At 56.1% G+C, this 22,916-nt stretch overlaps 1 protein-coding gene and 1 long non-coding RNA gene across 2 annotated transcripts; both read right to left on the reverse strand.

Moving 5' to 3' along the window:
- Positions 1–2,222: 2,222 nt before the first annotated feature.
- LOC309844961 lies at positions 2,223–4,201 on the reverse strand. Its single transcript, XR_014300984.1, has 3 exons — positions 4,147–4,201; positions 3,348–3,539; positions 2,223–2,871 (listed from the first exon to the last, which is right to left on the reverse strand). It is a non-coding gene; the product is annotated as an uncharacterized lncRNA (long non-coding RNA).
- Positions 4,202–8,131: 3,930 nt separating this feature from the next.
- On the reverse strand, positions 8,132–21,640 carry AQP1 (aquaporin 1 (Colton blood group)). Its single transcript, XM_082692481.1, has 4 exons — positions 21,067–21,640; positions 11,413–11,577; positions 11,058–11,138; positions 8,132–10,338 (listed from the first exon to the last, which is right to left on the reverse strand). Exons 1-4 carry the CDS (start codon positions 21,454–21,456, stop codon positions 10,159–10,161), a joined length of 816 nt encoding a protein of 271 aa, XP_082548607.1. The 5' UTR covers positions 21,457–21,640; the 3' UTR covers positions 8,132–10,158.
- Between the last annotated feature and the right edge of the window lie 1,276 nt (positions 21,641–22,916).

A 22,916-nucleotide genomic window follows, 5' to 3' on the forward strand; every position in this document is an offset into this window, starting at 1 on the left:
CGGGACATTACAAATGGGGCTCCCTTTGCCTCTTCACGGATCGCTCTGAGGGCTCCAGCCTCCCTTCTGACCCCAGCCCAGGATCCTGATCTCTGAAGCCTAGATCCACCCTGAAATTCGCAGGCACCAAGAGCCCCAGCCTGAGGAGTCTGCTCAGCACCCCAGGCCAGCCTCCTCTCCAGCAGTCCCTCCAGTCCGTTCTCCCCAATCCTCTGCCCGCCCTGGGGTCCCTCTGCTTGCTGCCTGGGGTAAGGACTGCCTCTGGCTGCCCCCGTGAGATCCAGCCTACAAGTCCTCATCCCCTGGATACCTCATTCCTCTCCTCTGTTCAGGGAGTGTCTTCCTCCCTCCTGTACCCAGTGGATGTCCACAGGTGGGCAAGCTGAGGGGGCTGGGATCTGAGCGGGGAGCCAGGCAGCTATGCCTTGGGCATGTACTATGCTCACGGCAACTCTGGGGGCCTCCGCAGAGTCCCTTAGGACTGCCCCACAGGGACAGGGAAAGACTGAAATAAGAAATGGCCTCAGTGAAAGGCAACAAGAGATGAGGGGGACAGCGGGCTCGGAACAGCAGGAAGAGCTCTAGCCCCCGCTAAGAAGGCACCCAGGGGACTTAGGGAAGCTTCCTCTCTGGCCTCCATTTTCCCCAGCTCTTTAATGGGGATGGGGGTGTAGGTGTGGAGGTTTGGGTCAATTCCCTATCACCCCTGGCCGTTGTCTGGCTTCCTAGCATCATCACAGCTGGTGTTTCCACCAGGATAAGTCCCAGCGTGTGTGGAATGAGGGCTAGGTCTGTGAGAGCTGCCCCAGGCCTCTTCCCTCCTCCGGGCAGGGCACTGGGACTGCATCCTGGCTAGTGTAAGCAGGCCATGGAGGACTAGGACTGGTGGCCTCAGAGACCTCTTGCAGTGACACCCCCTGCCACCGCCCCGGGCCTTCCTCCTAGTGCTGTGCTATGGGAATGCGTAGGGAGAGGGGAGCCCAGGGTCCGACAGCACCAGGCAAATAGGCAGTGGGTACAGGAGGTTCCCCATATTCAGCACCTTCCAGAGGCAGACAGACCCAATCCTGGCCAGCTGCAGGGGATGTTGAGTCTCCCCAAGCACCCTGGAGCTTCCAAGGACAGGCCCAAGGCCTCTGTCCCTAGGGGTGTCCCCACAATGGAGTTAAGCAGGTGGCATTAGGGCAAGTCCGCAGGGATACAAGCTGGGGTATGAATAAGACCCCAATGCCAACACGTGGGGAGAGGCTTCCAGGTACAAGGCTTTCAAGGCTTTTGAGCAAAATCCTAGACCTTGGAGGGCTTTTCAGGACTCTCAGATGCAATCCCTATGGTATGGGTGGGGAAACAGAGGCACAGAGAGGGGAAGAGACTCATTGGAGGTGCTGCTGCCCTGCTCTGGCTGGGAGGCAGCCCCAGGTTTGCCGAGCCCACGCTGACGGCCCTACACTGGCCTGTTTCTGGAGGCTTTGGATGAGACCCGGCTCAGCTGAGCTCACCTCCAGCCCGTGCCACCTCTGCCCACGGCTCCAGGAGCTTGGCCTGGCAACAAGCACCAGATGGTTCCAGCACAATGGAAGGCCAGTCAATGATTTATGGAGGCTCCTTTCCTGGAAGCCTTCTCTGGCTGTACCCAGGCACCTGCCCCTGGCTCTCACACAAGCTGCCCACAAGGCAGGCGGGGATTAATCAGTGATGGGCCTGAGGAAGAGTCACTCTGGCAAGGAAGGTCCTCCCCAGCCATCCCCCAGACAGTACACAGCGTACCCCCAGCTCCCACTTCTCTCCCTCTCTTGCTTTTTTTGTGACTCTCAACTTTCATGCTCTGTCTCTTGATAACTAACTGGCTATCTCTCTCTTTCACCTCCTCCCACTCCCTCTCTGTCTTGCACTAGTGTACATAGGCATGTGCATACTCTTATCTGCCTCTTATTCCTCCCCACGACCCCAGCACCCTTGCCTTGAACTCGGAATTTCTGTCTCCTCCTTCGTCCCTCATACCTGCCCTCAGGAGAGGTTTGGTAAACTAAGTTAGCCTGAAGATTTAAATAGGAGAAGCTGAAAGCCAGAGGGCCCTCAGAAAAAATGCCCAGGCTAACAGTTATGTTCTGTAGAAAACCAGTCTTCCAAAACAATAATACCAGTTACGTCCAAAATAGAGCTCTGTGAACAAATTAGTTTGGTGAGCACTAACTTAGATAAGTGAATTTTTAATTGCAAGACTTGTCAGTGCCTCTACTGTAATTACTCTGATGAGTTCCCCAGAGGGTAATATGATTTCCAAACTTAACCTCATCACCTGTGAAAACCAGTCAACAGTTCCAGGGCTGGGGTTTTCTGCAAGGACCATAAGGAGCAGGTGACTCACCTAAGTTCAGGTAATCTACCCAAGCCATTCACTCAAGGCCTTGGCCAGGCACATGAGTGGATTTCACAGTTGGCGAAATCCCTATGGCCACTAAATTCTGTTTCAAATCTAACTTTCTAGGATTTTTTATTTTCCCTTTCCAGAACATCTCAGGAGCAGCCTGAGGAGACTTCACACTTAGGGAGCAGGAGAGAAATGGGCAGGGAGCCTTCGGAATTTTCTAGAACTAGAGCTCTGGACCCCATGGAGGCATTCAGAGGCTTGGTGTCTCTAGGCCCCGCATTCCTGGAGGCAGATGCAGCTGCCCCTCCCAGCCCGGGAGGTCATGTCCAGCGGCGGAAATTCTTGGAGTTCGTCTCGGATGGAAGGTGCTAGCAGCCCATCCGTCACGATCCAGGTGCACCAGCCACTCTCGGAACTTCACGAACAGTTGAACAGAGCCATTCTCTCCCTAGAGTCAGGAATCTTCTCTCAGGCTGTGGAGCAGAGACACCTCCTCGGGTCTGCAGAGAAGCCAACAGGAGAGAGGAGTGAAGGAAGGCAGGAAGCAAAAAGGTCCAAGTATCCAGGGCACCAGGAGATGCCTGCGTGTCCATGTCTTTGCTGAGACCCAGAAATGAAGGGGACTACCAAAGGCGAGCAGCAGTGGAAAGCCACAAATGTCTATCCCAGAGTGGCAGGTGCTTGTGTGACAGCTGGCCCACGCAAGGTGGCTGGCTGAGACTAAGAAGCCCTGCGCCCTGTGACGATAGGAGAGGCTCACTCCTGAGCCCGTGGGCCACCAACCCAGCTCCACCCTTCTCCAATGTGGAACTCCCCTCCCAGTGCCTGGCTCCCCCAGGAATGCTGGCTGAGAAAGAATGAGGTGTGAAAATAGAGAGGGCAAGCATTGTTGTCAAATGTCTCCTTTATTATGCATTTCTCACTGGGAAAAAAAAAAAAAAAAAAAAAAAAACACCAAAAAACCCCACCACAGTACCTCCTGTGTCATCTATCCAAGCAATGAAGCAGACCTCATCTTGGGGAGGGAGAAGAAAGGGGCCCAGCCTCCGCCAGTCTCCCAGGAACTTGCTTTTCCCAGCAGGCCCTTCGGAAGCCACTGCCCGGAATCCAGCAGGTGCCTGGGCCCTCCTCTTGTTCAAACACTCAAGCCCAATTTAAGGGAGGTTTCCTTGGAGTTCAAACAAGAAACAAAAAGTTGTGAGTTGTACCTCTACAATCCAGAAGACACTGTGGCAGCTCAGGCCCTACTGATTCCTACTTTACGGGCTTTGCCTCACCATCCTCCCCTGACAAGCACACCCAAGTGATACTCAAAATACATTAATACCTTGCCTGACGCCATCTTCCTCAGCTGGCACTTTTAATCTTGGGTGATTAAAATTAAGTTTCTTGGTATTATAGGTTTAGTGTGTTGGGGTTTTCCGTTTGAGTTCCTTAAAGACGTAAGTTACTTATACATCTACTTATATTGCATTATATGAAAAACATAAGCTAAGTTTAAAAGCAAAGCTTGTGTTAAATGAAGTACCAGGGACCCTTGGCCACTTTTAGAATGTTCAAGATTGCTATGAATGTTAGGGCTCCTATCCTTGCATCTTTATGGATTCTTTGGGTTTGCTTCTTTTCTCCTGGGGCAGGGGGACTCATTTATTGAATTCTTTGAGAGTCTCTCTCTCTCCCCTCCTTTCTTCCCTACATCCCTTTCATTTTTCTCCCCAAAGACAATCTTTTTCTCCTTCCCAATTATAGATTTATTTGCTTACTCAGTAACTTACACAAAAATGTGTGCCGGTTCCTCCTTCATGAGCACAAGCCAGGCCAGTCTCTTCGAGCTAATATTCTACAGGGCAGGCTGGCTTTAGGCAAACCAAGGATAGCAGCTGGCGGTGACATCTCTTAGTAGCCATGTGACTGTGGGCAGAAGACATGCCTCCAGCCTTTGACTGTGTTGCTGAGATGGATCGGGGGCTAGGCTGCAAGCGCTGGGAGAGGGCTGTGTCCTTACACAAAGCCAGGCATGCCTCCTGTGAGTGAGAATTATTGCGAAGGTTCTCGGGGCAGATCAGAGGTTGACTCCACATATAGTAGTATTAAGGACTGAGTTCTCTCTCTCATACACACACACACACACACACACAGATAAAACTTTCCAACTTAGACCTTGGACCTATATATATGTGAATTGCATGTTTTCTCTCCCAACTGGAGATGATATGCAGGGTCTATTACAGCAAAGTGCTGTAATCCACCAGAACTCCCCCAGGTCCTAGGTGCTGAATAGGACCCTTGAGGCCCCCTGCTGATGACAGGCTTAACCTTTTAAGTGCTGGGTAGTGGAAGGGTCCACAGGAGACTAGAGATAAGAGAAGGACCAGGGTAGCCAGGGAAACCAGCCGTGGAGAGGGGTTCTTGAGGAACTCAGAACAGATTAAAGTATTTTCATATTTAAGAAGTGCCGGCACTACTGCCCCTATAGCTGAAGATCAGCTGTGTCTTCATCTCATTCCCCATCAACACACTGAGGAGAACAGAGAAATGAGCAGAATCCTATATGCGTAGAGTGTAATTTTAGTGGACTGAAATAGAGTTGCCTGAGCAGAACGAGCTCATTAGCATTTTGGGAGACAGTTCACCAGTAGCTCTCCGCCCACCAGGACCCAAGGTGTTGGTGGGGCAAGCTGTCACTTGAGGGCTGGGGATGATGACCCCATAGGCAAAAGCCTCACCTGCATCATCTCCAGCCTTTCCTACTTCCAGAACTGCCCTCTTTTCAGCACTGAGGGAAGGACAGTAAACATCACTGCCTGTGGGTCCCCTAAGAATGGCCCCACCCTGGCCCCCAGCTCAGAGCAAATTCCATTCATCGTCTTCATTGTATTCTAAACCTAAAGAAAACAAGGCATCATGCCCAGCAGCTCGTCCATAAAACATTAATCACTATCCCCCCTCCTTGAGAGGCTACTGACCAGTGAAGGTGTGACCTCCAGGAGAGATGGAAAAATCCTAATGGGTCAACACGTGGCTGGGCCACCTCAAGGACAGGGGCCCCTGTTCCTCCAGTGCTTTTCCAGACCAGTTCCTGGCTTTGGATCTTGGAATTCTGACGACTGGCCTTGGAACCCCCAAAGAGAGAGAACCCTCCCTGCATTTATCAGTTCTCCCAAAAGGCACCATGGTCCTTGGGGCCAAGTGGCAAATGACTGCCTTGAGACAGCCACATCCTTTTATTTGGGCTTTCTTTGAGACCATGTGAGTTTTTGAGATGGATACTGACATTGGGATCACAACCGGAGTTACAGGCCACCAGCCCCACTGAGGCTTCGCGGCACATGTGTCCGACCAGTTGCTCCTGACCCCAATTCAGGGTAGCTTCAGAGATCCATTCTTCTCCCCTGGACAACTCAGCACCCCTCCAGGGTCTGAGAAGAGGAATCCCTTTGATCCTGGAGGGGAAAGGGAACTATCAAAAGGGAACAATGGGTCTACAAGGACCCCAGATTCCTGCATATTTGGAAACCCAGCACAGACTGACCCAGTCATATATATGTGTGTGTGGTATAAAGGCAATCTCAGGTTGATCTGAGCATTCATCACAGGCCCCTGGAAGACATTCCCTCCGAAGGCCTTTGGAAAAATCCTGCAATCTGGGCCAGGGATCCTTGGTCTCAGAACCAGTGGGGTGAGTGTGGAACCACAACGTTTTGCTCTTGTGAGTTTAATGAAGGGACAAATATTCTAGGATTCAATGACCGCTAGATTGCATCCTGCTTCTTCTGGGACCAAGTGCAGACGGCACAGCCTTCCAGGCCCACTGAGCCACCTCCATGTGCAAATCTCTGCTAGACCACGGGGGAGTCCCAGCAGGCAGCCAGCTGAAGGGGTATGATAGATGATCCCCACAAGAGCACTTCATGTGGGTGCTCACTTGAATTCTTGGCAGCTGGCAGACAAAGTCTGAGTCATGGAATCTTCCAGGAAATGTACTCTCTTCGTTAAAGTTAGATGAAGAAAATAGACAAGGGCTCTGGTTGCTCTCCCAGCCTTGCTCTAGCTCCAGTTTTTCCTGCAAAACTTCTTCTCTGTGCTGGGTTGGACAAAATGCAAGCAGAGCAGATGGGGGCTAACCTTTGGGAGTTGGGGTGTCTGAAGTTCTGAACCTGTGGGCCAGAAGATGAGAGGACACCTGGGGCAGCCTCACCCTGAAGTCTTTGTCCCCAGGCCTGGAAGGGCATCTGAAGCTTCTTCGTTGGGCATTATTTTCCCTCAGAGAGCAGCATTGCCCTTCCCCTTCCCATATAGTCTTGTGGGAGAGGGCAACCTCTGGATAAGCAAGTTTAGCAGACAGTTCCCTCCAGAGAAAGGGGCAGTCAGGCCTAGAGGGCTCCAGGGAGGCTGGGGTGTGGCCAATGCCAGGGGAGATGCCAGGGGTCTGGTGGTGATGAAGTGTCAGAAGCAGACACTAAGTCTAGGTAGTGGCCCCAGAGTGAGCTGCACTCCTCTCTGTGTTGGAGTTCCTTCAGCCTGCCATTGTCCTTCCTGCTTCTGCCTCTCAACCCCCTCCAGGCAGAGGAAGATGGGCTGGCTGGCTGGCGTAGAACCAAACTTCATGGAGTTCTTGACAAAACAGACCAGCACCTCATGGTGGGAGGAGCCTAATCTTTGAAGCCAGGCAAAGAAGGTTCAAATCCCAATTTTGCCACCACCCTGTAGTGTGGCCTTGGGCCAATCATTTCAACTTCAGGGGCCTCAGTGTCATCTGTAAATGGGGGCAGTCATCTCTCAGTTTTCTAATAGTGTTGTTTCCACTTTGAGAAACCAGCCCTCAGTGTGTGTGTGGTGGGCAGGGAGGCAGGTACCTGGGGCCTGTGTCCAAGTCTCAGCAACACAGACTTGTCTTTGGGTGTCCATCTCCCTTTCTCTCAAATAAGGACAGCCACACCTGCTGTGTCCCCAACTCTGAGAGAGGCCTTGAGTCAGAAAGGGTTTTGTGAGTTCAAGAAGGCTGAACAGAGCCCTGCTGGGCCCACACCAGCCTCCAGACTATATGGGGACAAATGGAAAAGCAGATGCAGACCAGTTCCCTGTCACCTTCAGGGCAGAGGATAGCCCATTCTGACCTCTCTTCTCTTCTGCCTGAGCAGACATGCCAGGAATCTGACTCAAGCCACAGATGCCTCCACAGGAAAACACACACCCCCACTAGGTGCGATACCTGCTTCCAGGACAATAGGGGGCCCACAAGGCCTCAAGGCGCTAACTTGCTCTTTCCCCCTTAGCTACCACAGGTCACCCTTCCCAGCCAGCTAAGCATCACCTGTGCCCAGCACAAATTCACTCTGTACTGATGCGTGAGCTCCTGACCAAATCTTGGGTCCCACCATCCAACACACTTGTGGCCGGGGGCAGAAATGGGAGTGGAGGGACAGAAGGATGGACACAGGAGTGGCCCCTGGTGCTCCCTGGGCCACCCTCTGAGGAGGCCAAGTCTTGATGGGGCTGTCACACTTCAAACCTGCTTTCCCCCATGTCTTTCGTACTCTGTCACCAAAAATGACCCCTAACAGGGTCAGAACTCTGCACAGGTGGAGCTCTGGGGTGAGGCTGTGTCCACCCACTCAGACCAGGGACCCTCGGGGCAGGAAGGCAGGCAGCGACTCCCCCTCAGACTGGGTCCGCAGTGTGGGCAGCCATCTCCTCTCCAACCCCGAGAGCCTTCGTAGGAACACAGTACCCAAAGAAGAAAAACTACAGGAAGCTCAGTTGACCTTATAAGTCATTTTCCTTTATTTTCTTAACATAGAATAAACTTCCGATTCCAAAGAGACACAGAGGCAGAGCGGACAGATGCGGGGTCCGGCAGGCAGCAGTCAGAACCAAGCAGGAAGTGGGCCTGACCCCCTCCCCTCCAGCACACCCCTCGCCCCTCCTGGCTTCTGACCCCTGCCCAGACAGAAACCGAGCAGCTGGGAATAAGAGGGGCCAGTCTCCCGGTCCAGGGAGTAGCCAGAGACATGGCCTCGGCTGCTAGGCCTGGCCTAATCATTATCCAGCTGTGGGACCTTGGACCTCAGTTTCCTTATCTGTTAAATGAGCCAGAAGTCCCTGCCAGGGAATGATGGAGAAGAGAGTGTGTAGATGTTACGATGTGTTGGTGACCAGTTAGGGTTCCCTGGTTGTCCTGCTGCTTTAAGATAATCTGCAGATGGAGTCACTTGAGTTTTTTCACCATGATGGCTACTGTTGGTGACCAGTTAGGGTTCCCTGGTTGTCCTGCTGCTTTAAGATAATCTGCAGATGGAGTCACTTGAGTTTTTTCACCATGATGGCTACAGGCTTGCTGGGGGACCTGCTCTGGCCCCAGTGGGATTGGACAGACCATGGAGACAACTGCTCCCAAAGCAGACTCTCTCCTCTGAGACGGTCCTGGAGTGGTGTTGGGAGCTACATCATAAGGCCAAAGACAACTATCCCCCCAGGTAAATGAGAAGGGAAGCCTGTGGCTTGGGGTCACATAGCAAGCCTGTGCAGGTCACCCAGCTGCCCCAAATGCCTCCAACCAGGAGTTCAGCAATAAGTGGGGGAATCTGCTCCTTCCCACCCTCAGCTTCAGCTAGGAGCTTGGAAGCCCCCCTCAGCGTCTAGCAAGGGCCATGTGCCTCCATGGGCTGATCCGCATCATGGTCCCCTGGCCTCAGGCTTGGGGCTTCTGATAACGAACTTCCCTTTAATAAACACACACCTGCATAAGCGTGACCTGTGTCTACACTGGCAGGAAGAAGCGAAGAACCACAGGACAATTAAGATGATGCAACAATAGGTGGGCTAGGATGACTAAAACCCTGTGAAGGAGCATGGGTCTTGCTCCTTTGCACTCCATCTGACACCTTCCTGTGACAGAGGACCCCATCCCTGCTGCATAGGGGTCAGCCCTGCTCCCCCGCGGACATGGACTTCTCATGACCTGAGCTGTCTGTTGGTCTACTGCTCTGAACCATGTATGCATATGTCCTTGTGTCCTTGTGTTCGCACAGGTATGTGCTATAGCTCTCCCCTTGGGAAGGAACCAGGGCAAGTGGAAAAGCTGCTGGTCCATACTACACCTTCTAGAACCCACAGAGTATCTACACTTACAGAATGGAGAGGCCTCGAGCCTGGAGAGCTCTCCCTGTCCCTGTTCCCTCCCACTCTACAGATGGGGTCACAGGGGCCCAAAGATATGGACGATCACAAGGTCACGCAGCAAGTCTGGGGGCAGAGGTGGGGCTGGAGGTCGAGCCAAACCATAGGAATAAAGCCAGTCTGCCACTTGCCCTACCATACACCTCCTGGGATCTCTTCCCCTTGGAGCACCCTCAGAGGCAGAGGGACTGTTCCAGAAGGAGGGCCACGCCCAAAGACTCAAAGCAAACAGGGCGGTGCCCAAGAGACCTGTAGCAGGCGAGCCATGGAGCACCTCTGGGATGAGGCGGACTTCCTGGCACACCTTCCATCACACTCCGAGGGGACAGCTTAGCAGGGTAGGTCCCTCTCTTTCACCTCCTCCATGACTTCAAGGGAGTGAGTGATTGATAAATCTTGGTCCCCAGGAAGCCCAGAGGCCAGGAAACAGAGAAAGAGAAAGAAAGTGATAGAAACAGTCCCGAACCAGGCTTGACCACGCAGATCTGGAGGACCTTTGGGAAGTGATGTTGGCCAGCTTGACAGAATGTCTGTAACAGGATTTTCCCCTCCCCGCCCTCCGCCCGCCCCTGCCCCGCCCCCACGTGGGTGCCCGGGCCAGGGCCTCTCTATTTGGGCTTCATCTCCACCCTCGAGTTGATGTCGTCGCCATCCAGGTCGTACTCCTCTACCTGGCCGCTGGTCCACACCTTCACGCGGTCCGTGAGGTCGCTGCTGCGCGGGGCCAGGATGAAGTCGTAGATGAGCACGGCCAGAGCTCCCCCGATGAATGGCCCCACCCAGAAAATCTAGGAACAGAGCGGACATGCTCAGGGGCTGTCCACCGACGCCCTGGGCTCCTCCTCTCCAGGGACATCTGCCCTGAGAGGCACCCCACCACCACCGCACGGCATGCCTGGATTCAGAGGCAGGCAGTGTCGAAGCCCAATGTCCTGATTCCAGGGCTCGCAGAGCAGGCCCAAGACATCCACTATCCCAGGACACTGCCAGTGGGCCTTTCCTTGCCTCCATGTGCCCCTGCTCGGGGTGCCTGGTGTGACTGGGCCAACCCTGTCCCACCCTCCCCAGTGTCAGAAGGGCCACAGGAAGGTCTAGCTTGATAAATGGTGGCCTGAAACAGTCACATGTACAGGAAGAACAGCTCCAACTGCTGAGCGCTGACTGTGCTACGCTCAACCTATAGGCGGTGAGGCCGTCGGTCCCAGAGGCCACCCTGGGAGTTAAGTAGGGTTCATGACACCCAACTTCACTGCTCAGAGAATGACAGCTTGCCTGTGTCGCACTGAATGGGGAAAGGGCAGGGCCACGATTGGGTCTGGCTCCTCATCATGCTGCTGGGGCGCTGCACCCCATCACCCCCATGTCAGGCCACGCTTTCCCGATTTCCTCGGCCCTTTCGGTCTCCCAGAGCCTCCGTGATGAGAGGATGCCACAGGGTGGAGCTGGGACCGTCACTCAGCACCAAAACCTCCCGCCTCCCCCCGGGGATAGCCCTGCGACCCCTTACCCAGTGGTCCTTGAAGTTGTGTGTGATCACAGAGGAGCCGAAGGACCGGGCAGGGTTGATGCCACAGCCTGTGTAGTCGATCTGAGAGGGGCAGGGTAGGAGGCAGAAGGGGGAGATCCAAAGAAGTAGAGACAGGGGGAGAGGGGACATCGTGACACACAGAGAGAGAACAGGGAGGTGACAATCAGACCCAGAAAAACAGGGGCACGCTGACCCAGAAAGATGGTCAGGAGGTCCCCATGCTGCCCTCTCAGAGCAAGAACCTGGCCCCAGTGTCCTACCCATGACAGGGTACCCCAACCGCCCTGCCTGGCCCTGTTCTCCCCATTCCCAGCTGGGGAGGCCCCACACTCACCGCCAGCAGGTGTCCCAGGGCCACGGAGAGGCCAATGGCAAGAGGTCCCGAACCCCCGAGGTCCCGGCGCCTCCTATCCGTGGTGGCGAGCACGCACAGCACGAGCTGCAGGGTGCCAATGATCTCGATGCCCAAGCCCTGACCAGAGTTCACACCAGGGGCCAGCTGTCGGGAAGAGGGACAACAAGGTTCGTTGAGCAGGCAAGGTGGGGACTGTGTCCTAGAGCCTGCCCACCCCGGGCCCATGCACCTCTGTGTCCTTACAGCCCATCACAAGCCCCCCTGCTGGGCCCAGTGGAGGGGGGCCAGTCCCCACCCCAGCACACAGCATGGGTAGTGGACACCAGGCTTTGTTCCTTTCATCGCATTGAGGAGTTGCCAGCCCAGCCCCTGGTACCTGCCTCCACCCTCTGTGCTCTCCCTGGAGGCTGGAGAAGCCTGGGAGGAAGTGGGGCCTCTGCCTCTGGCTCCAGCCAGCGAGGGCATCCTGGGGGACCGGAGTACCCGAGGGGAGGGGCAAGCCCCACATGTGGGAGGGTCCACCTGGACACATGGCTTCACACCCCACAATTCCAGAACATTCCACCCCATTCCCTGCTGCGTCTAAAACTCCCAAAGCTGGGGAGGGTCTTCGTTGGTCAACTAGCCCCGCTCCCTTAGTTTCTCTCCTTGAGGCTGTCTCCCTTGCTGCCCCACCCTCTGTCTCCTACCCCACCTTGTCTGTCTCTTCCTTTTCTTCTCTGCCTTCCCTGTTTTCCCCTCCCTCCTGGACCAGCCCCCCCCCCCCCATCTCCCTGGCCGCATAGGCCCCGCCACCACCGTCTGGCTGCCACTTGCTCTTGGGCCGCTTTTAGAAACATGACTCATGGAAAAAGAGGGAATGGGAGCTGCCATGAGGTCATCAGAGCCCTCCCCCCGCAGCTGCACCAGGAAGACCCCTCCCCAGGGAGCCCCCACACCCTCCCCTTTGTGGGGGTCCCAGGGGCCAGGTGCACCCACACAGAGGAGCTGAGCCGCATGGACAAAGGCCTACTGCCAGAGACACCCAGATGTGGCCATGCAGTCGGCTTCCTCCAGGTAGAGCTGGTGTGTCCAAATAAGCCTGAACTTGAAGTCTCGTCCTGGAGACGAAGGGAGAGGGGGTGGTCCTCTAAAGCCAAGGGGCATTTTATAAAACCCTAGGTGGGGGGCTCTCCTCCATCCCCCCAATCCCCGAGTGTTCTCAGCCCCACCCTGAGGCCATCTTACAAGAACAATTCTCTTCCCGCCTTTGTCTGCAGTCCTGGGTCACAGGGAAAGTGACTCACATCCCCTCCCCTGGGCTGCAGCCCCAGCTCTAGGCTTTTCCTGGCAGACCCCAGAACTGTGACCCCTCAGGCCAGCCAGACCTCTGGGCAATGCCCAGTTTTCTTACCATCCCTAGGTTGGGTGGTAGAGGCAGAGCCCTGTGTTCAGGTCGGGACCCTCCCCCTTGCTGGTGCCATGGCCATGGCCTTCCTCCAGTCTGATCCTCAGTTTCCCTATCTGTAAAATAGCTTTCCCTGCCCACTTTCCAGAGTGGCTGGAGTTTCCAAGGCAATGGGGTGGGGAGGGTCTCGGGGCATTTGGGAAGGGCTGCAGAGGCAGGAGGGACCGGGACAGCTGTGGGTTTGTTCTTATTCTTTCTCACCTTATCTGCTGGACTGAGGGACAGGGGGAAGGGGAAGGGCCCTGCATAGGCTTGTGAAGACAAGAGTGAGGCCTGCCAGGAGCCATAACGAGCTCCATGGAGGTGAGGCCCATGAGACGGGGCCGACTTGCAGAAATGCCTATCCCCACTCACGCCTGCTGCTGCCCTCCTGACAGTCTTCAGGAAGCCCAAGGCTCCTCTTCCTGCTCTCTCCTTGGCTCTCCAGGCTCAGCCTAATTATTAGCTGGCAGGAGTCCGGAAACCAGGGCTGGCACGCTGATTGATGGAGCCATCATTCTAAGTGGCTCCTGCCTCCTAGCCTCCCCCATTCCCCATCCTCTCACAGTCGTGGCCTGGGCAAGCTCATCTCCTCCCCCAATTCTTAACCAGGTCTGAGTACCCCAGCCCCTGCTCAGCCCAAAGGCACAGGTACTCATGCAAAGTGAGCAGCGCCAAGGGCCCAGGGCCATGCCCAGCTCTCTGAGTCTACGGGAAAGGGAGGGGGTGGCCACCTGCCCTAGGAACTCTGCGTTATACCCCCTTTCCTGACCACCCAGAGCTTTAGCTCAAACCGCATGGGTTGATGAACTTCTTCTCGCAATAGCCATCTCAACCAGCACCACCAGGAAGCCTCCCCTGATTGCTTCAGTGTCTGCTGAACACTTCTCCTTTGACCACCAACACACTTGTATGACTTACATTGGGCAAAACTTGATAATTCAGTACTGAAAGGGAGGGATAGTTAAAGGTCTGCTGAAAGTGGATGTCCAGAAGAAAGCAGGTAAAAACTCAAAATAATGTTATTGTTTACAACCCATTAAATCAGAAACAATTGCTTAAATAGGGCTGATCTCAGTTGTGGTCACTTGGTATTGAAAAAAAAAAAATGTTCGCACGTTCCCAGGGAGTTTTGCCGAGCTTAGTCTTACATGCCACTGATTAAGTCCCCTTCAAAAAAAAAAAAAAGAAAGAAAAAAGTTTTATGAATACAAGTTTGAACAATAGAATAAGGACCACATTGAATCTGAAGCATCAGAAAGAAGCAAGCTCTCCATTTTCACATCAAATCCAGGTAAGTTCCCTCAAGGCCCAGTTCAGACCCCACAGACTCCAAGAAGTTTCCCATAGACCCTGGCTGGAATTACCTTCTGCAGCTGCACCATCAGGCTCTCACTGAACCGCCTGTAACTCTTGCTGGGAAGTAACCTTCCAGCCTCCTCTGTGGGTGCCTCAAACCCCTGGCCTGGGAGCTTGGTGAGAACGGAGTGGGGAGACCTCTTCTTACTGCCTGGACCTCAGAGGAGACACTTGCCGTATAGTGAAAGAAGAAGCAGAGAATGCTAATTCTCTAGAACTCCCACCCTCTCTAGAGGCAGCCTGGCTCCAGGGAAGCTCTCTGGATTTAGGGCTGATTTACCTGCTTTTTGGCTGGGGCACCACAGGCCAGTCATTAGTTTTCGTGGGTCTTAAGGGGAGGCCTGCACAAGCCTCTGTGAGGTAATGGATGAGGGGGCTGAGACCCCGGGAGGAGATAGCAAAGCCACCTCATCCCAGCCAAGGATCCTGACTATCTACAGGTCCAGCCAAGGGACCTGACTGTTTCCAGCTTGGACCGAGGAGCAGGTGGAAGATGGGTCTAAAGCGGTCAGTGTGACCCAGGCCCTGGGACGGCGGGACAGGGAGAGCATATGGGACTGAGCTCTCTAGACAGCGGGCCTCAACCCATCCCTGCTGCCCATGGACAGAATGACCAAGGTCGCTGCCTAGGCCCAGGGCCCCAACTTGACCTGGACGCCCTGGTGACTCATCCTCGGAAAACAGCAGGTTCCTAAACGGGCCTGGCTGAGCATCCAGTCTCGAAAAACGGGAGGGGAGACTTCGAGGCCTGCCCTATTTGCCCACTGCCTCCAGGACTCAGCACTCACAGTCAGGGGGACCTCAGTGGGTCCCTTGTGTCACTCCTTGGTGGGTATTCCTGTGTGCATGTCCCTCCAGGTAAACAACGCTTTGTGTGCCTCTGTGTCTCTTTATAGGCTGGTGTCTGCAGGATCTAGGGGTGACCGTATGTGTCTGGGTGTGACTCTTTCTTTTTCTTTTTCATTAGATATTAAGAGGCCTATTACATCATAATTGAATGACAAGTCTATCAAAGAGCGACATAAATTCGAAACCTGTAGGCGCCAAACAAGATAGCCTAGAGTTCTGTCAGGTGAATTTGGTCACTCAGCCACCAGAGTGGAAGAGTTTACCAGCCCTCTCTCAGAAATAGATAGACTAAAGCAGTCAGACACTATAAATAGCAGCAATGGGAAGGATTTGAGCCTCACAATTAACAAGCTTGATTTCGGGAAAATGCATAAAGCCCTGCACCCCAAATTTGAGAATATCCCCTCGCTTTCAGCCCCCATGTGGACACGCAGACCAGCTGGCCATGTGTTAGCCCGGGTGTCCTAGCTGTCTCTGAGAGCCTCGATCACACCCGAGCCATCTCTTGCCACGGGGGAGCTCTGTGTGTCTGGGGGTCTCTCTGTGGCACATGGCCCTGCATGACCGTGCTGGGCCTCTGGTGGAACTTTTGAGGGTGCCATCCTGTCCCTTGGCAGCAGAAGTGCCACCACTAGCTAGGGACAGGGGTCGAGAAGGGAAGGGGGCCCCCGTGAGGGACAGAGTGAGCAGTGGATTTCAGAGCGTCCTTATTTGCTCCCAGAAGCCATTTCATCTTCCTGACAAGAAACAATACACAAAACAATGGCTTCCTCCTTCCCTCCCTCCTTCTTTTCCTTACTCCAGGGCAGTCCCCACCCTCCTGCCGGGGAAAGGAAGAGACTCATTGAGAAGCACTTATCCCACCCTCCTGGGATCCCAGGGCCTGAGTGGGACTGCCCAGGCTCGTAAATGTGCTCTACACCCACCTGTGTGTGCCTCCCCTCCCCCGTGCTGTGTGTGTGTGTGTGTGTGTGTGTGTGTGTGTCAGTGACGTGTGTGTATGTGCACTTTAGAGCAGCAGAAAGAACAAAGGGCCAGGAGGCAAGCTGGGGGCCCGCTCTTGCCCTGCCCTGATCAGCTAAACAACCCAACAATCTCAATGCCTCTTTGGCCTCACTTTCCTGATCAATAAAATGGAGGCACTGGCCCAGATGTTAGCCCCAGGATGCCTTCAGGCCTGACATGGAACCCCTGTCCCCAGGACCTGCAGTCACCCTTCTGGTCAGGATCGTCAGTGCAGGATGCCCACAGAGCCATCTGGACTGGGATCTCAACAGGGACAAAGCCTGTTCCAGGATCTCCTTCCCAGAGCAGCCAGAAGCAGGCAGATTCGACTCGCAAGCCCTTATGGACTTATGGGGGCCTTATGGACTCATGGGCAGCCCCATCCCAATTGTATCCGCCTCTCTATGGTCCCAGTGGTAGGATTTCAGGCCCTGATAGGAGCTGCTGCTGGAAATAGGGCATTTTCCAGTCTTTTCTACCATCTATTGAGTTGGGGTTCTTAACGCCACTGGAGTGCAGCTCCTTGGTAACATGAAGATGGCCCTTCACTTAGCCCTGTAAGCCACCAATGGGAGATCAAGGAGCTCCCCAGTTCCTGGGGAAACGCCCTGGCTGAGGGGACATTGACCATGACCTTTTCCTGCCCACACCTGCAGGCATGTTGACTCAGCCCCAGCTATTCAGGAGGCCCCAGACCCACTGGAGCTTCCAGAGGGCAGGGACCATGCCCCTCCCACTCCCCCCACTTCCCCACTCCCAGGGAGGCTCTGCCAGCAAGAACGAGGGGCTCTTAGGGAAAGCCTTCCTGAGCCAGTCCCTATGGGGTGGATGATGTGGGACATGTCCGTCCAGCCTGGGGAAAGCCCTGGTGCTGGAGGAACCCCCACTAGGTGGGGCCCTAGAGAAAGTGGGGAGCACTCCGTGGCTGAGCTCAGGTTGTGGGGCACTCCGTGGAATTGGTCTGCGATGAAGTAAGGGCTCAAGACATGAGAAGGAGGCCGTGACCTGGGGGCCAGGAGGGAAGGCGAGTCCTCACAGACTGGGCTGCTCCCGCAGGCTATGTCCCCTCTCACGGCCTCGCCCCTTTCAGACAAGACGTTGCCAGAGTGAGCCCTGGGTAAGGCCAGGCTTTGGGGTGGGCAGCATGGGCCTGGCAGGGCTACTCCAAGGCCCCTCACAGGGAAAACCGCCTCAGAATTTTCCGTGGTGAGGGAAGTCACCACAACGCTCCCGCCTCTCTTCGCCCTCCCCCTCATCTGGTTCCGGCTGAAACCGGTAATTATAGGTCCCAGCTAGGGCACCTCCACCCAGCCCCCAGCCTCCTCTCCAAGCACGTCCATCTGAAAACTGGCTTCCCTTTCCCCAAACCACCCCCAACTCTGAAGAAGGTGGAGGGACCCTCAACCCTGGAAGGACTCGTGGCCAGTGCGGGCGAGGGCGGTTAACAGGGAAGGGACAACCCTTTCACTCTGTGCTTAGGGAAACTGAGCCCAGGAAACTGGGGAAGGTGAGAGTTTAGGGCTGAGATCAGGCCCTGGATGGAGCAGACAGAGGCAGTCCCCCGGCAGTCAGGCCCAGAATCAGCAGGGCTGAGAGAAAGACCACAAAGAGGAAAGGTTTGCCCTGCCTGAGCCCCTCGGGGGCTAAAATCCCAGGGCTCCAGTCCCTTCTCAGACACAGGCAGACACTAACCTCAATCCTGACCATCCACCCTCCAGAGCCCCAGCCTCCCACCAACCCCACCCTGCAACCCCCCGGCTCTGGCCTCCCACTGCCACCTTGCCTGTGCTCATGCCCTTTCTCTGCCTGGAAGCCCTTTCCCTGTCTCCACATTCAGGGTCCCATGGCACTTCCTCCTTGAAGCCTTCCTGGCCCTCCCCAAGGCTCAGAGGCTGAAATTCCCTTGCCGCCCAGACACATCTTATCACACCTGCCTCCTGCCCGGTATCACAGGCCGCTGTGCTGTGCGAAGGGCTTATCTCGCCCACCAGGGGCCTTGGTCGCCCAGGGTAGGGAGCTGGCTGACTCAGTGCCCGTCTGGCTGCCAGCAGTCCCAGTCCAGTTTGCGGGGAGCATGGGTGAATGAGCTAGGGAGGGGAAGAATAAAAAAAGAGCCGGCAAACAGTCAGGACACCGAGGTTCGGGAGCATCTTTCATTTCGCAGAGCCTGGACACGCCCTGTGTCTCTATTTCACAGATGGAAACTAAGGCCACACAGGCGAGACCGCTGGCATGAAGAATGGTAGTGTCTGGGTAGGGCAGGGCCAGATAAGGCCATCAACCCCTGACTCTAACACTCTCATTTTGGGCCGAAATTAGGGTTTGGCTCTAAGAACCAGCCAGGATCCTATAGGCGGGACAGAGGCCCATGGTCTCTCCAGGGCGTATCCTAAGCCCTGACTCAGTGAGAAGAAAGTTGTCCCCACTATGCCCCTGGGGACACCCCCTGACTCACCCCAACCACTTCCTGCCGCTTCTTTCCCTATTTTCCTTAGGAATCTCCATGCCAACAAAGGGCTCCACCTCGGTTTGGGCCAGGGTGGGGTCCAGGGCCCAAGGGGCTGTGGGAGCCTCCCTCAGAGCCTAGAGGAAAGAGTGTGTCACTCGCTGCATAGATGGCTCTCTGCCCCTCTTGAGGCATTGGGACCACCTGCCAGCTGCCTTCAGATCCCTTCAGATTCCAGGTTCAGGATCTGTAGGAGTCCTTGGGCGAGATGCTTTGTTTCTAGGCCCAGCACTTGTACTTCTGAACCCCCAACTTCCACGGTGTAGACAGGACAGTTCCTGCATCCCACCCCAACACTCAGTACCCCTATGTTCGGCGTGCCCCCCTCTTGGACTCGTCTTAGCCAGACCCTCCTGGGAACAGTGATAATAAACTCAAGTCTACAATGTAAGCTTGCTGGTAGTCCAGGCAGGGCCAAGAAATATCTAGAGACCTAGGTTCCCTCTTGGAGTCTCAGGGTCCTCAGCTCTAGGGCAACTCGACAAGTTAGCTGCAGACAGGACTTGAACCTGGTGTGCGTGCCTCCCAGACCCGGCTTGACCCCAGCCTGAGCCAGTCCCTTTTTCTCCTCCATCAGCAACCTGCCCAGCACAGGCATCCAGGTAATTCTGGAAATTAGAGGCCAGAGAAGGGAAAAGACACTGGAACAGGGTGCAGCCAGATCACGACACCATAGCAGGCGGCCGCCCTCCCTGCCTCTACCTAAGATGCCTACATCAGAGCACAAAGTTGGCCAACAGATGCCTGTCCCGCCTGTCCCTCGAGAAGGTAGGTCAAGATAGGGCAGGTCTGCAGAGATTCAACCCCTCCCCTTATGAGGACCTCCTTCCCCCCACCTCCCACCATCACACCCCACTGTGAACCTGACCCTACCCAGGGACCACCCCCTCGGGCACCAGGCTCTGCCCTTCCGTAGAGACTGAGGCTTGGAGCTGCGCGGCCTGTCAGAGCTCCGGTCCCTTCCACCCACCTCGGCCACATCTTTCCCGACTAAAGTCTAAACTCCAGCCTGCAGGCTAATCTTCAATCTTGGGCCGAACAGCAGTTGGCTCTGCAAGGGGGCCGGGCAAGGTGTCACTGTGACACCAGAAGTGCTAATCCCCCCGCGGCAAGGCCGTGCCAGCTGCCCTCTGCACCAGACCTTACCAAGCCTCCCCCCAGCCGCAGCGCCAGGCTCTGAACTTTGGCTGGGAAGTAAGGGAACAATTGCTATAATCGCCTGCCACCGTCTCTGAGGAGCCCTTGGCCACCTCCCTCGGTGTCCATACACCCGCCCCCTGTCCTGCCCCAGCCGGCCTCCTTTCTGTAGATCCGATTCCTCCTTGGTGCTCCTTCGTCTCTCCCCTTCCCTGGGAAGCCTTCCTCAGCCTCTCTCAGGCCAAATTTCCCCCTGCTGTGGCCCAAGCCTGGTCTGAGTTTGCACTTGGCCGAGGGGTTGGAAAAGCCCTGGTCTGTGACAGCAGGAAACTGCCGCCAACGGCCAGTTAGCAGGGCTAAGCAGCTGGGGAGGAATTCTTTACAGCAGCCTCCCCCCAACTCACCAACATCTGCTCACCATTCGTGCCCCCTGCCCAGACCCCACTAGAGCCAGGAGCAGAGGGCACACACAGGTACATGCTCACCCCTGCCTGCTTACACCACTGCACGAGCGCTTGCAGACGTGCTTCCAGAAGCAGGCACACACGGGAACGCGCGGCTTACACAAGCCCGGAGACCCATGCCGACATCCACGTGCACACACCGTTCACACACACAAATACATGTGCCACACCTCACGGGGCTGGTGGCAGAGTACAGACAGGAGGCCAGATGTCCCCACCCCAGCCACCACCCCACACTGCAATCCAGGAAGGCCACCTGCCAACAGTCCAGAGAAGGTTTTCTCTCCCCTTCCACCCCCAGCTTGGTCTAATTCCTGGGGGCCAAGGAGTGGGGGTGGGGGGCTTTCTCCTTGAAGGCGGTGTGTTCGGGCACCTGTGTGCATGCGGGGCGGGCTGGGGACCCGTGGGGCCTCCCACCTGGGTCCTGTTCACTCTTGCTGACCCGGAGCAGATGCGCCGGGACTCTGGCTCAGGGTGGCTTGGGACAGTGGGCAGTGTCTCCCCAGGGTCCAGGCTGTAGGAAGAGGGAGTTGGCCACCCCGGCAGGCTGAGGAGAGGTCAAGAAACTACAGATGAGGGGTGAGGAACTGCTGGCCCCAACCTTATTTGGGGGACTAACCTCAGAGCTTAGTCCCTATAATAGATGCCCACAGGGGACATTGGCAAGACGGCTGTTGTCTGGGTCTCAGCCTCCCACAGTGCCTGGCAGAAAATGGGCTCTGGGCTGCAGATGTAGCTGAGCTCCAGCCCCGAGTCCACATGACCGCCAGCCACCTAATATCCTCTCTGCTCCTCAGTGTCCCCATCTGCACGATGGGTGGAGAATGAAACCCCAACCGTCTCTGCTCCCCGCCAGAGCCCCAAGTGCTTGGGGCCATCCCGCTTACCTCATTTCGGCCGAGTGAATTGTCCGGCAGGGAGGAGGTGACGCCCGAGAGGATGGCGGTGGCCACGATGGCACCCACGCACTGCGCGATAATGTACATGACAGCCCGGAGGATGCTGATCTGACAGCTGAGCAGCAGCCCCAACGTGACGGCCGGGTTGAGGTGGGCACCACTAATGTGGCCCACACTCTGGGCCAGTGTGGCGATGCTCAGCCCGAAGGCCAGGGACACCTTCACGTTATCCTGGGGCGCACCTGCTGTCTGGTTGTTCCTCAGCGGGTAGTTGAAGCCGAGAGCTGAACCGATGCTGATGAAGACGAAGAGGGTCATGGCCAGGAACTCGGCCACCACGGCCCTCCAGAAGAGCTTCTTCTTGAACTCGCTGGCCATGCTGGCAGGGGGCTTGGCTGGATACCGCTGCCTGGTGCTCGACTCCCTCTGAGAGCTGAGCCACAGCCCGGGCTGGGCCTATTTATAGGGCCCCGAGTGGTTGTGGGGGGAGGAGAGGAGGGGGGAGCACAAAGGGAGGAAGGCCTCTCTTTGCTCCTGGCCCGCCCCATACTGCACGGGCCTCCTCTCAGCGATGGATGCAGACACAGCTCTGCTGTCGGCCTGCCAACTTTTTTCCCTCCCTCCTCTCCCCCCTCCCTCCCTCTCTCCCTCCGCCCTCAGCCCTGCCCAGCTCCAGGAGGCAGGCAGGAGGCAGCCACAGCTCTAATAGGCTTTGGGAAATTCCTCCAAGCTGGCCCCACTCAGGGGGCCAGAGAAATTCAGGTGTCCCCGCCCTACGTGCAAAGCTCAGGGGGTGCCCATGGGCAGAGGCAGGAGCTCTGGATGGGGCGGGGTGGGTGGGTGGGCTGGACTCAGCAGGTGGACGTTGCCTTCCCTGGAGGCGGGGCGCCATGAATCCTGCTTGCCTGGCATCCCCATCCTGCCCCCCAGTGGGGTCAGTCTAGAGACAGGGGCCCAGGGGTCCCCGGGGCCATTCTGGGCCTCCTGCACCTCAGCCCCAGGCCTGGCTGCTGGATGTCACTTTAGGGGTGTCCCAGGGCCCCAGCACCACAGGCCAGGCCCAGCTAATGGAGGCCCACAGACATCAGGAGGCACCGAGAGCTCATCTGTGGCCCACCCTGTACTCTGTGGTCAAGGGCAGGCCCGAGATAGGCAAGGACGTGGAAAGTACCCGCTCTGGGAGGCCTCATGCTTCTGGAGCAATTTGAACTAATTTCAGGGCAGATGGAGAAAGTGGGGTCCGTTTAGGCTTTTTTTCTCTCCGAAGCTGCATGCTGGCAGACCCCAGGGGTGAGGGCAGACATGGCAGGCTAGCCTGGAGACGGGAGGGCAAGAGGAGAGAAGGAGAGAAGGCCCAAGAGAAAGAGAGAGACAGAGACACCGCCTGAGAAGGGAAGAGAGAAGACAGACAGACAGCAGAAGACGGACGGACAGAATGAAAGAGGAAAAGGGAAGCAGAATGCCCACAACAGTGGAAGTGAAAGAGAGATCTCAGGCCAGGCTGAGAGGGAGAGATAGGCAGGGAGCACAGAGGGTGAGGAGACAAACTGGAAAAAGAGGAGATAAGACTGGAACCAGAGGCAAGAAGCTAAAGGGGAAAGATGGGGGGAGGGGAGGGGAAGAGGCCACTCTGCAGAGCCCCATGGTCCAGCCTGTGCCCTATCAGAGACCCCACAGCAGCCGTTTAGCTGTACAAGCAACTGGACTCCCACAGCCTGGAGCTCCTGCCAGCCTGGGGCGGGTGGAGGGGAAGAGCAGCCAGGCGGCACACGGCGGGGGGCGGGGGGGGGCGGAGCCAAGCCTGGGAGGGAGGGGCCCTCTCTGGTTCTCTCCTTCCA

Source organism: Mustela nivalis, assembly GCF_964662115.1.
Source record: "Mustela nivalis genome assembly, chromosome: 12".
NCBI classification, from domain to species: Eukaryota; Metazoa; Chordata; class Mammalia; order Carnivora; family Mustelidae; genus Mustela; species Mustela nivalis.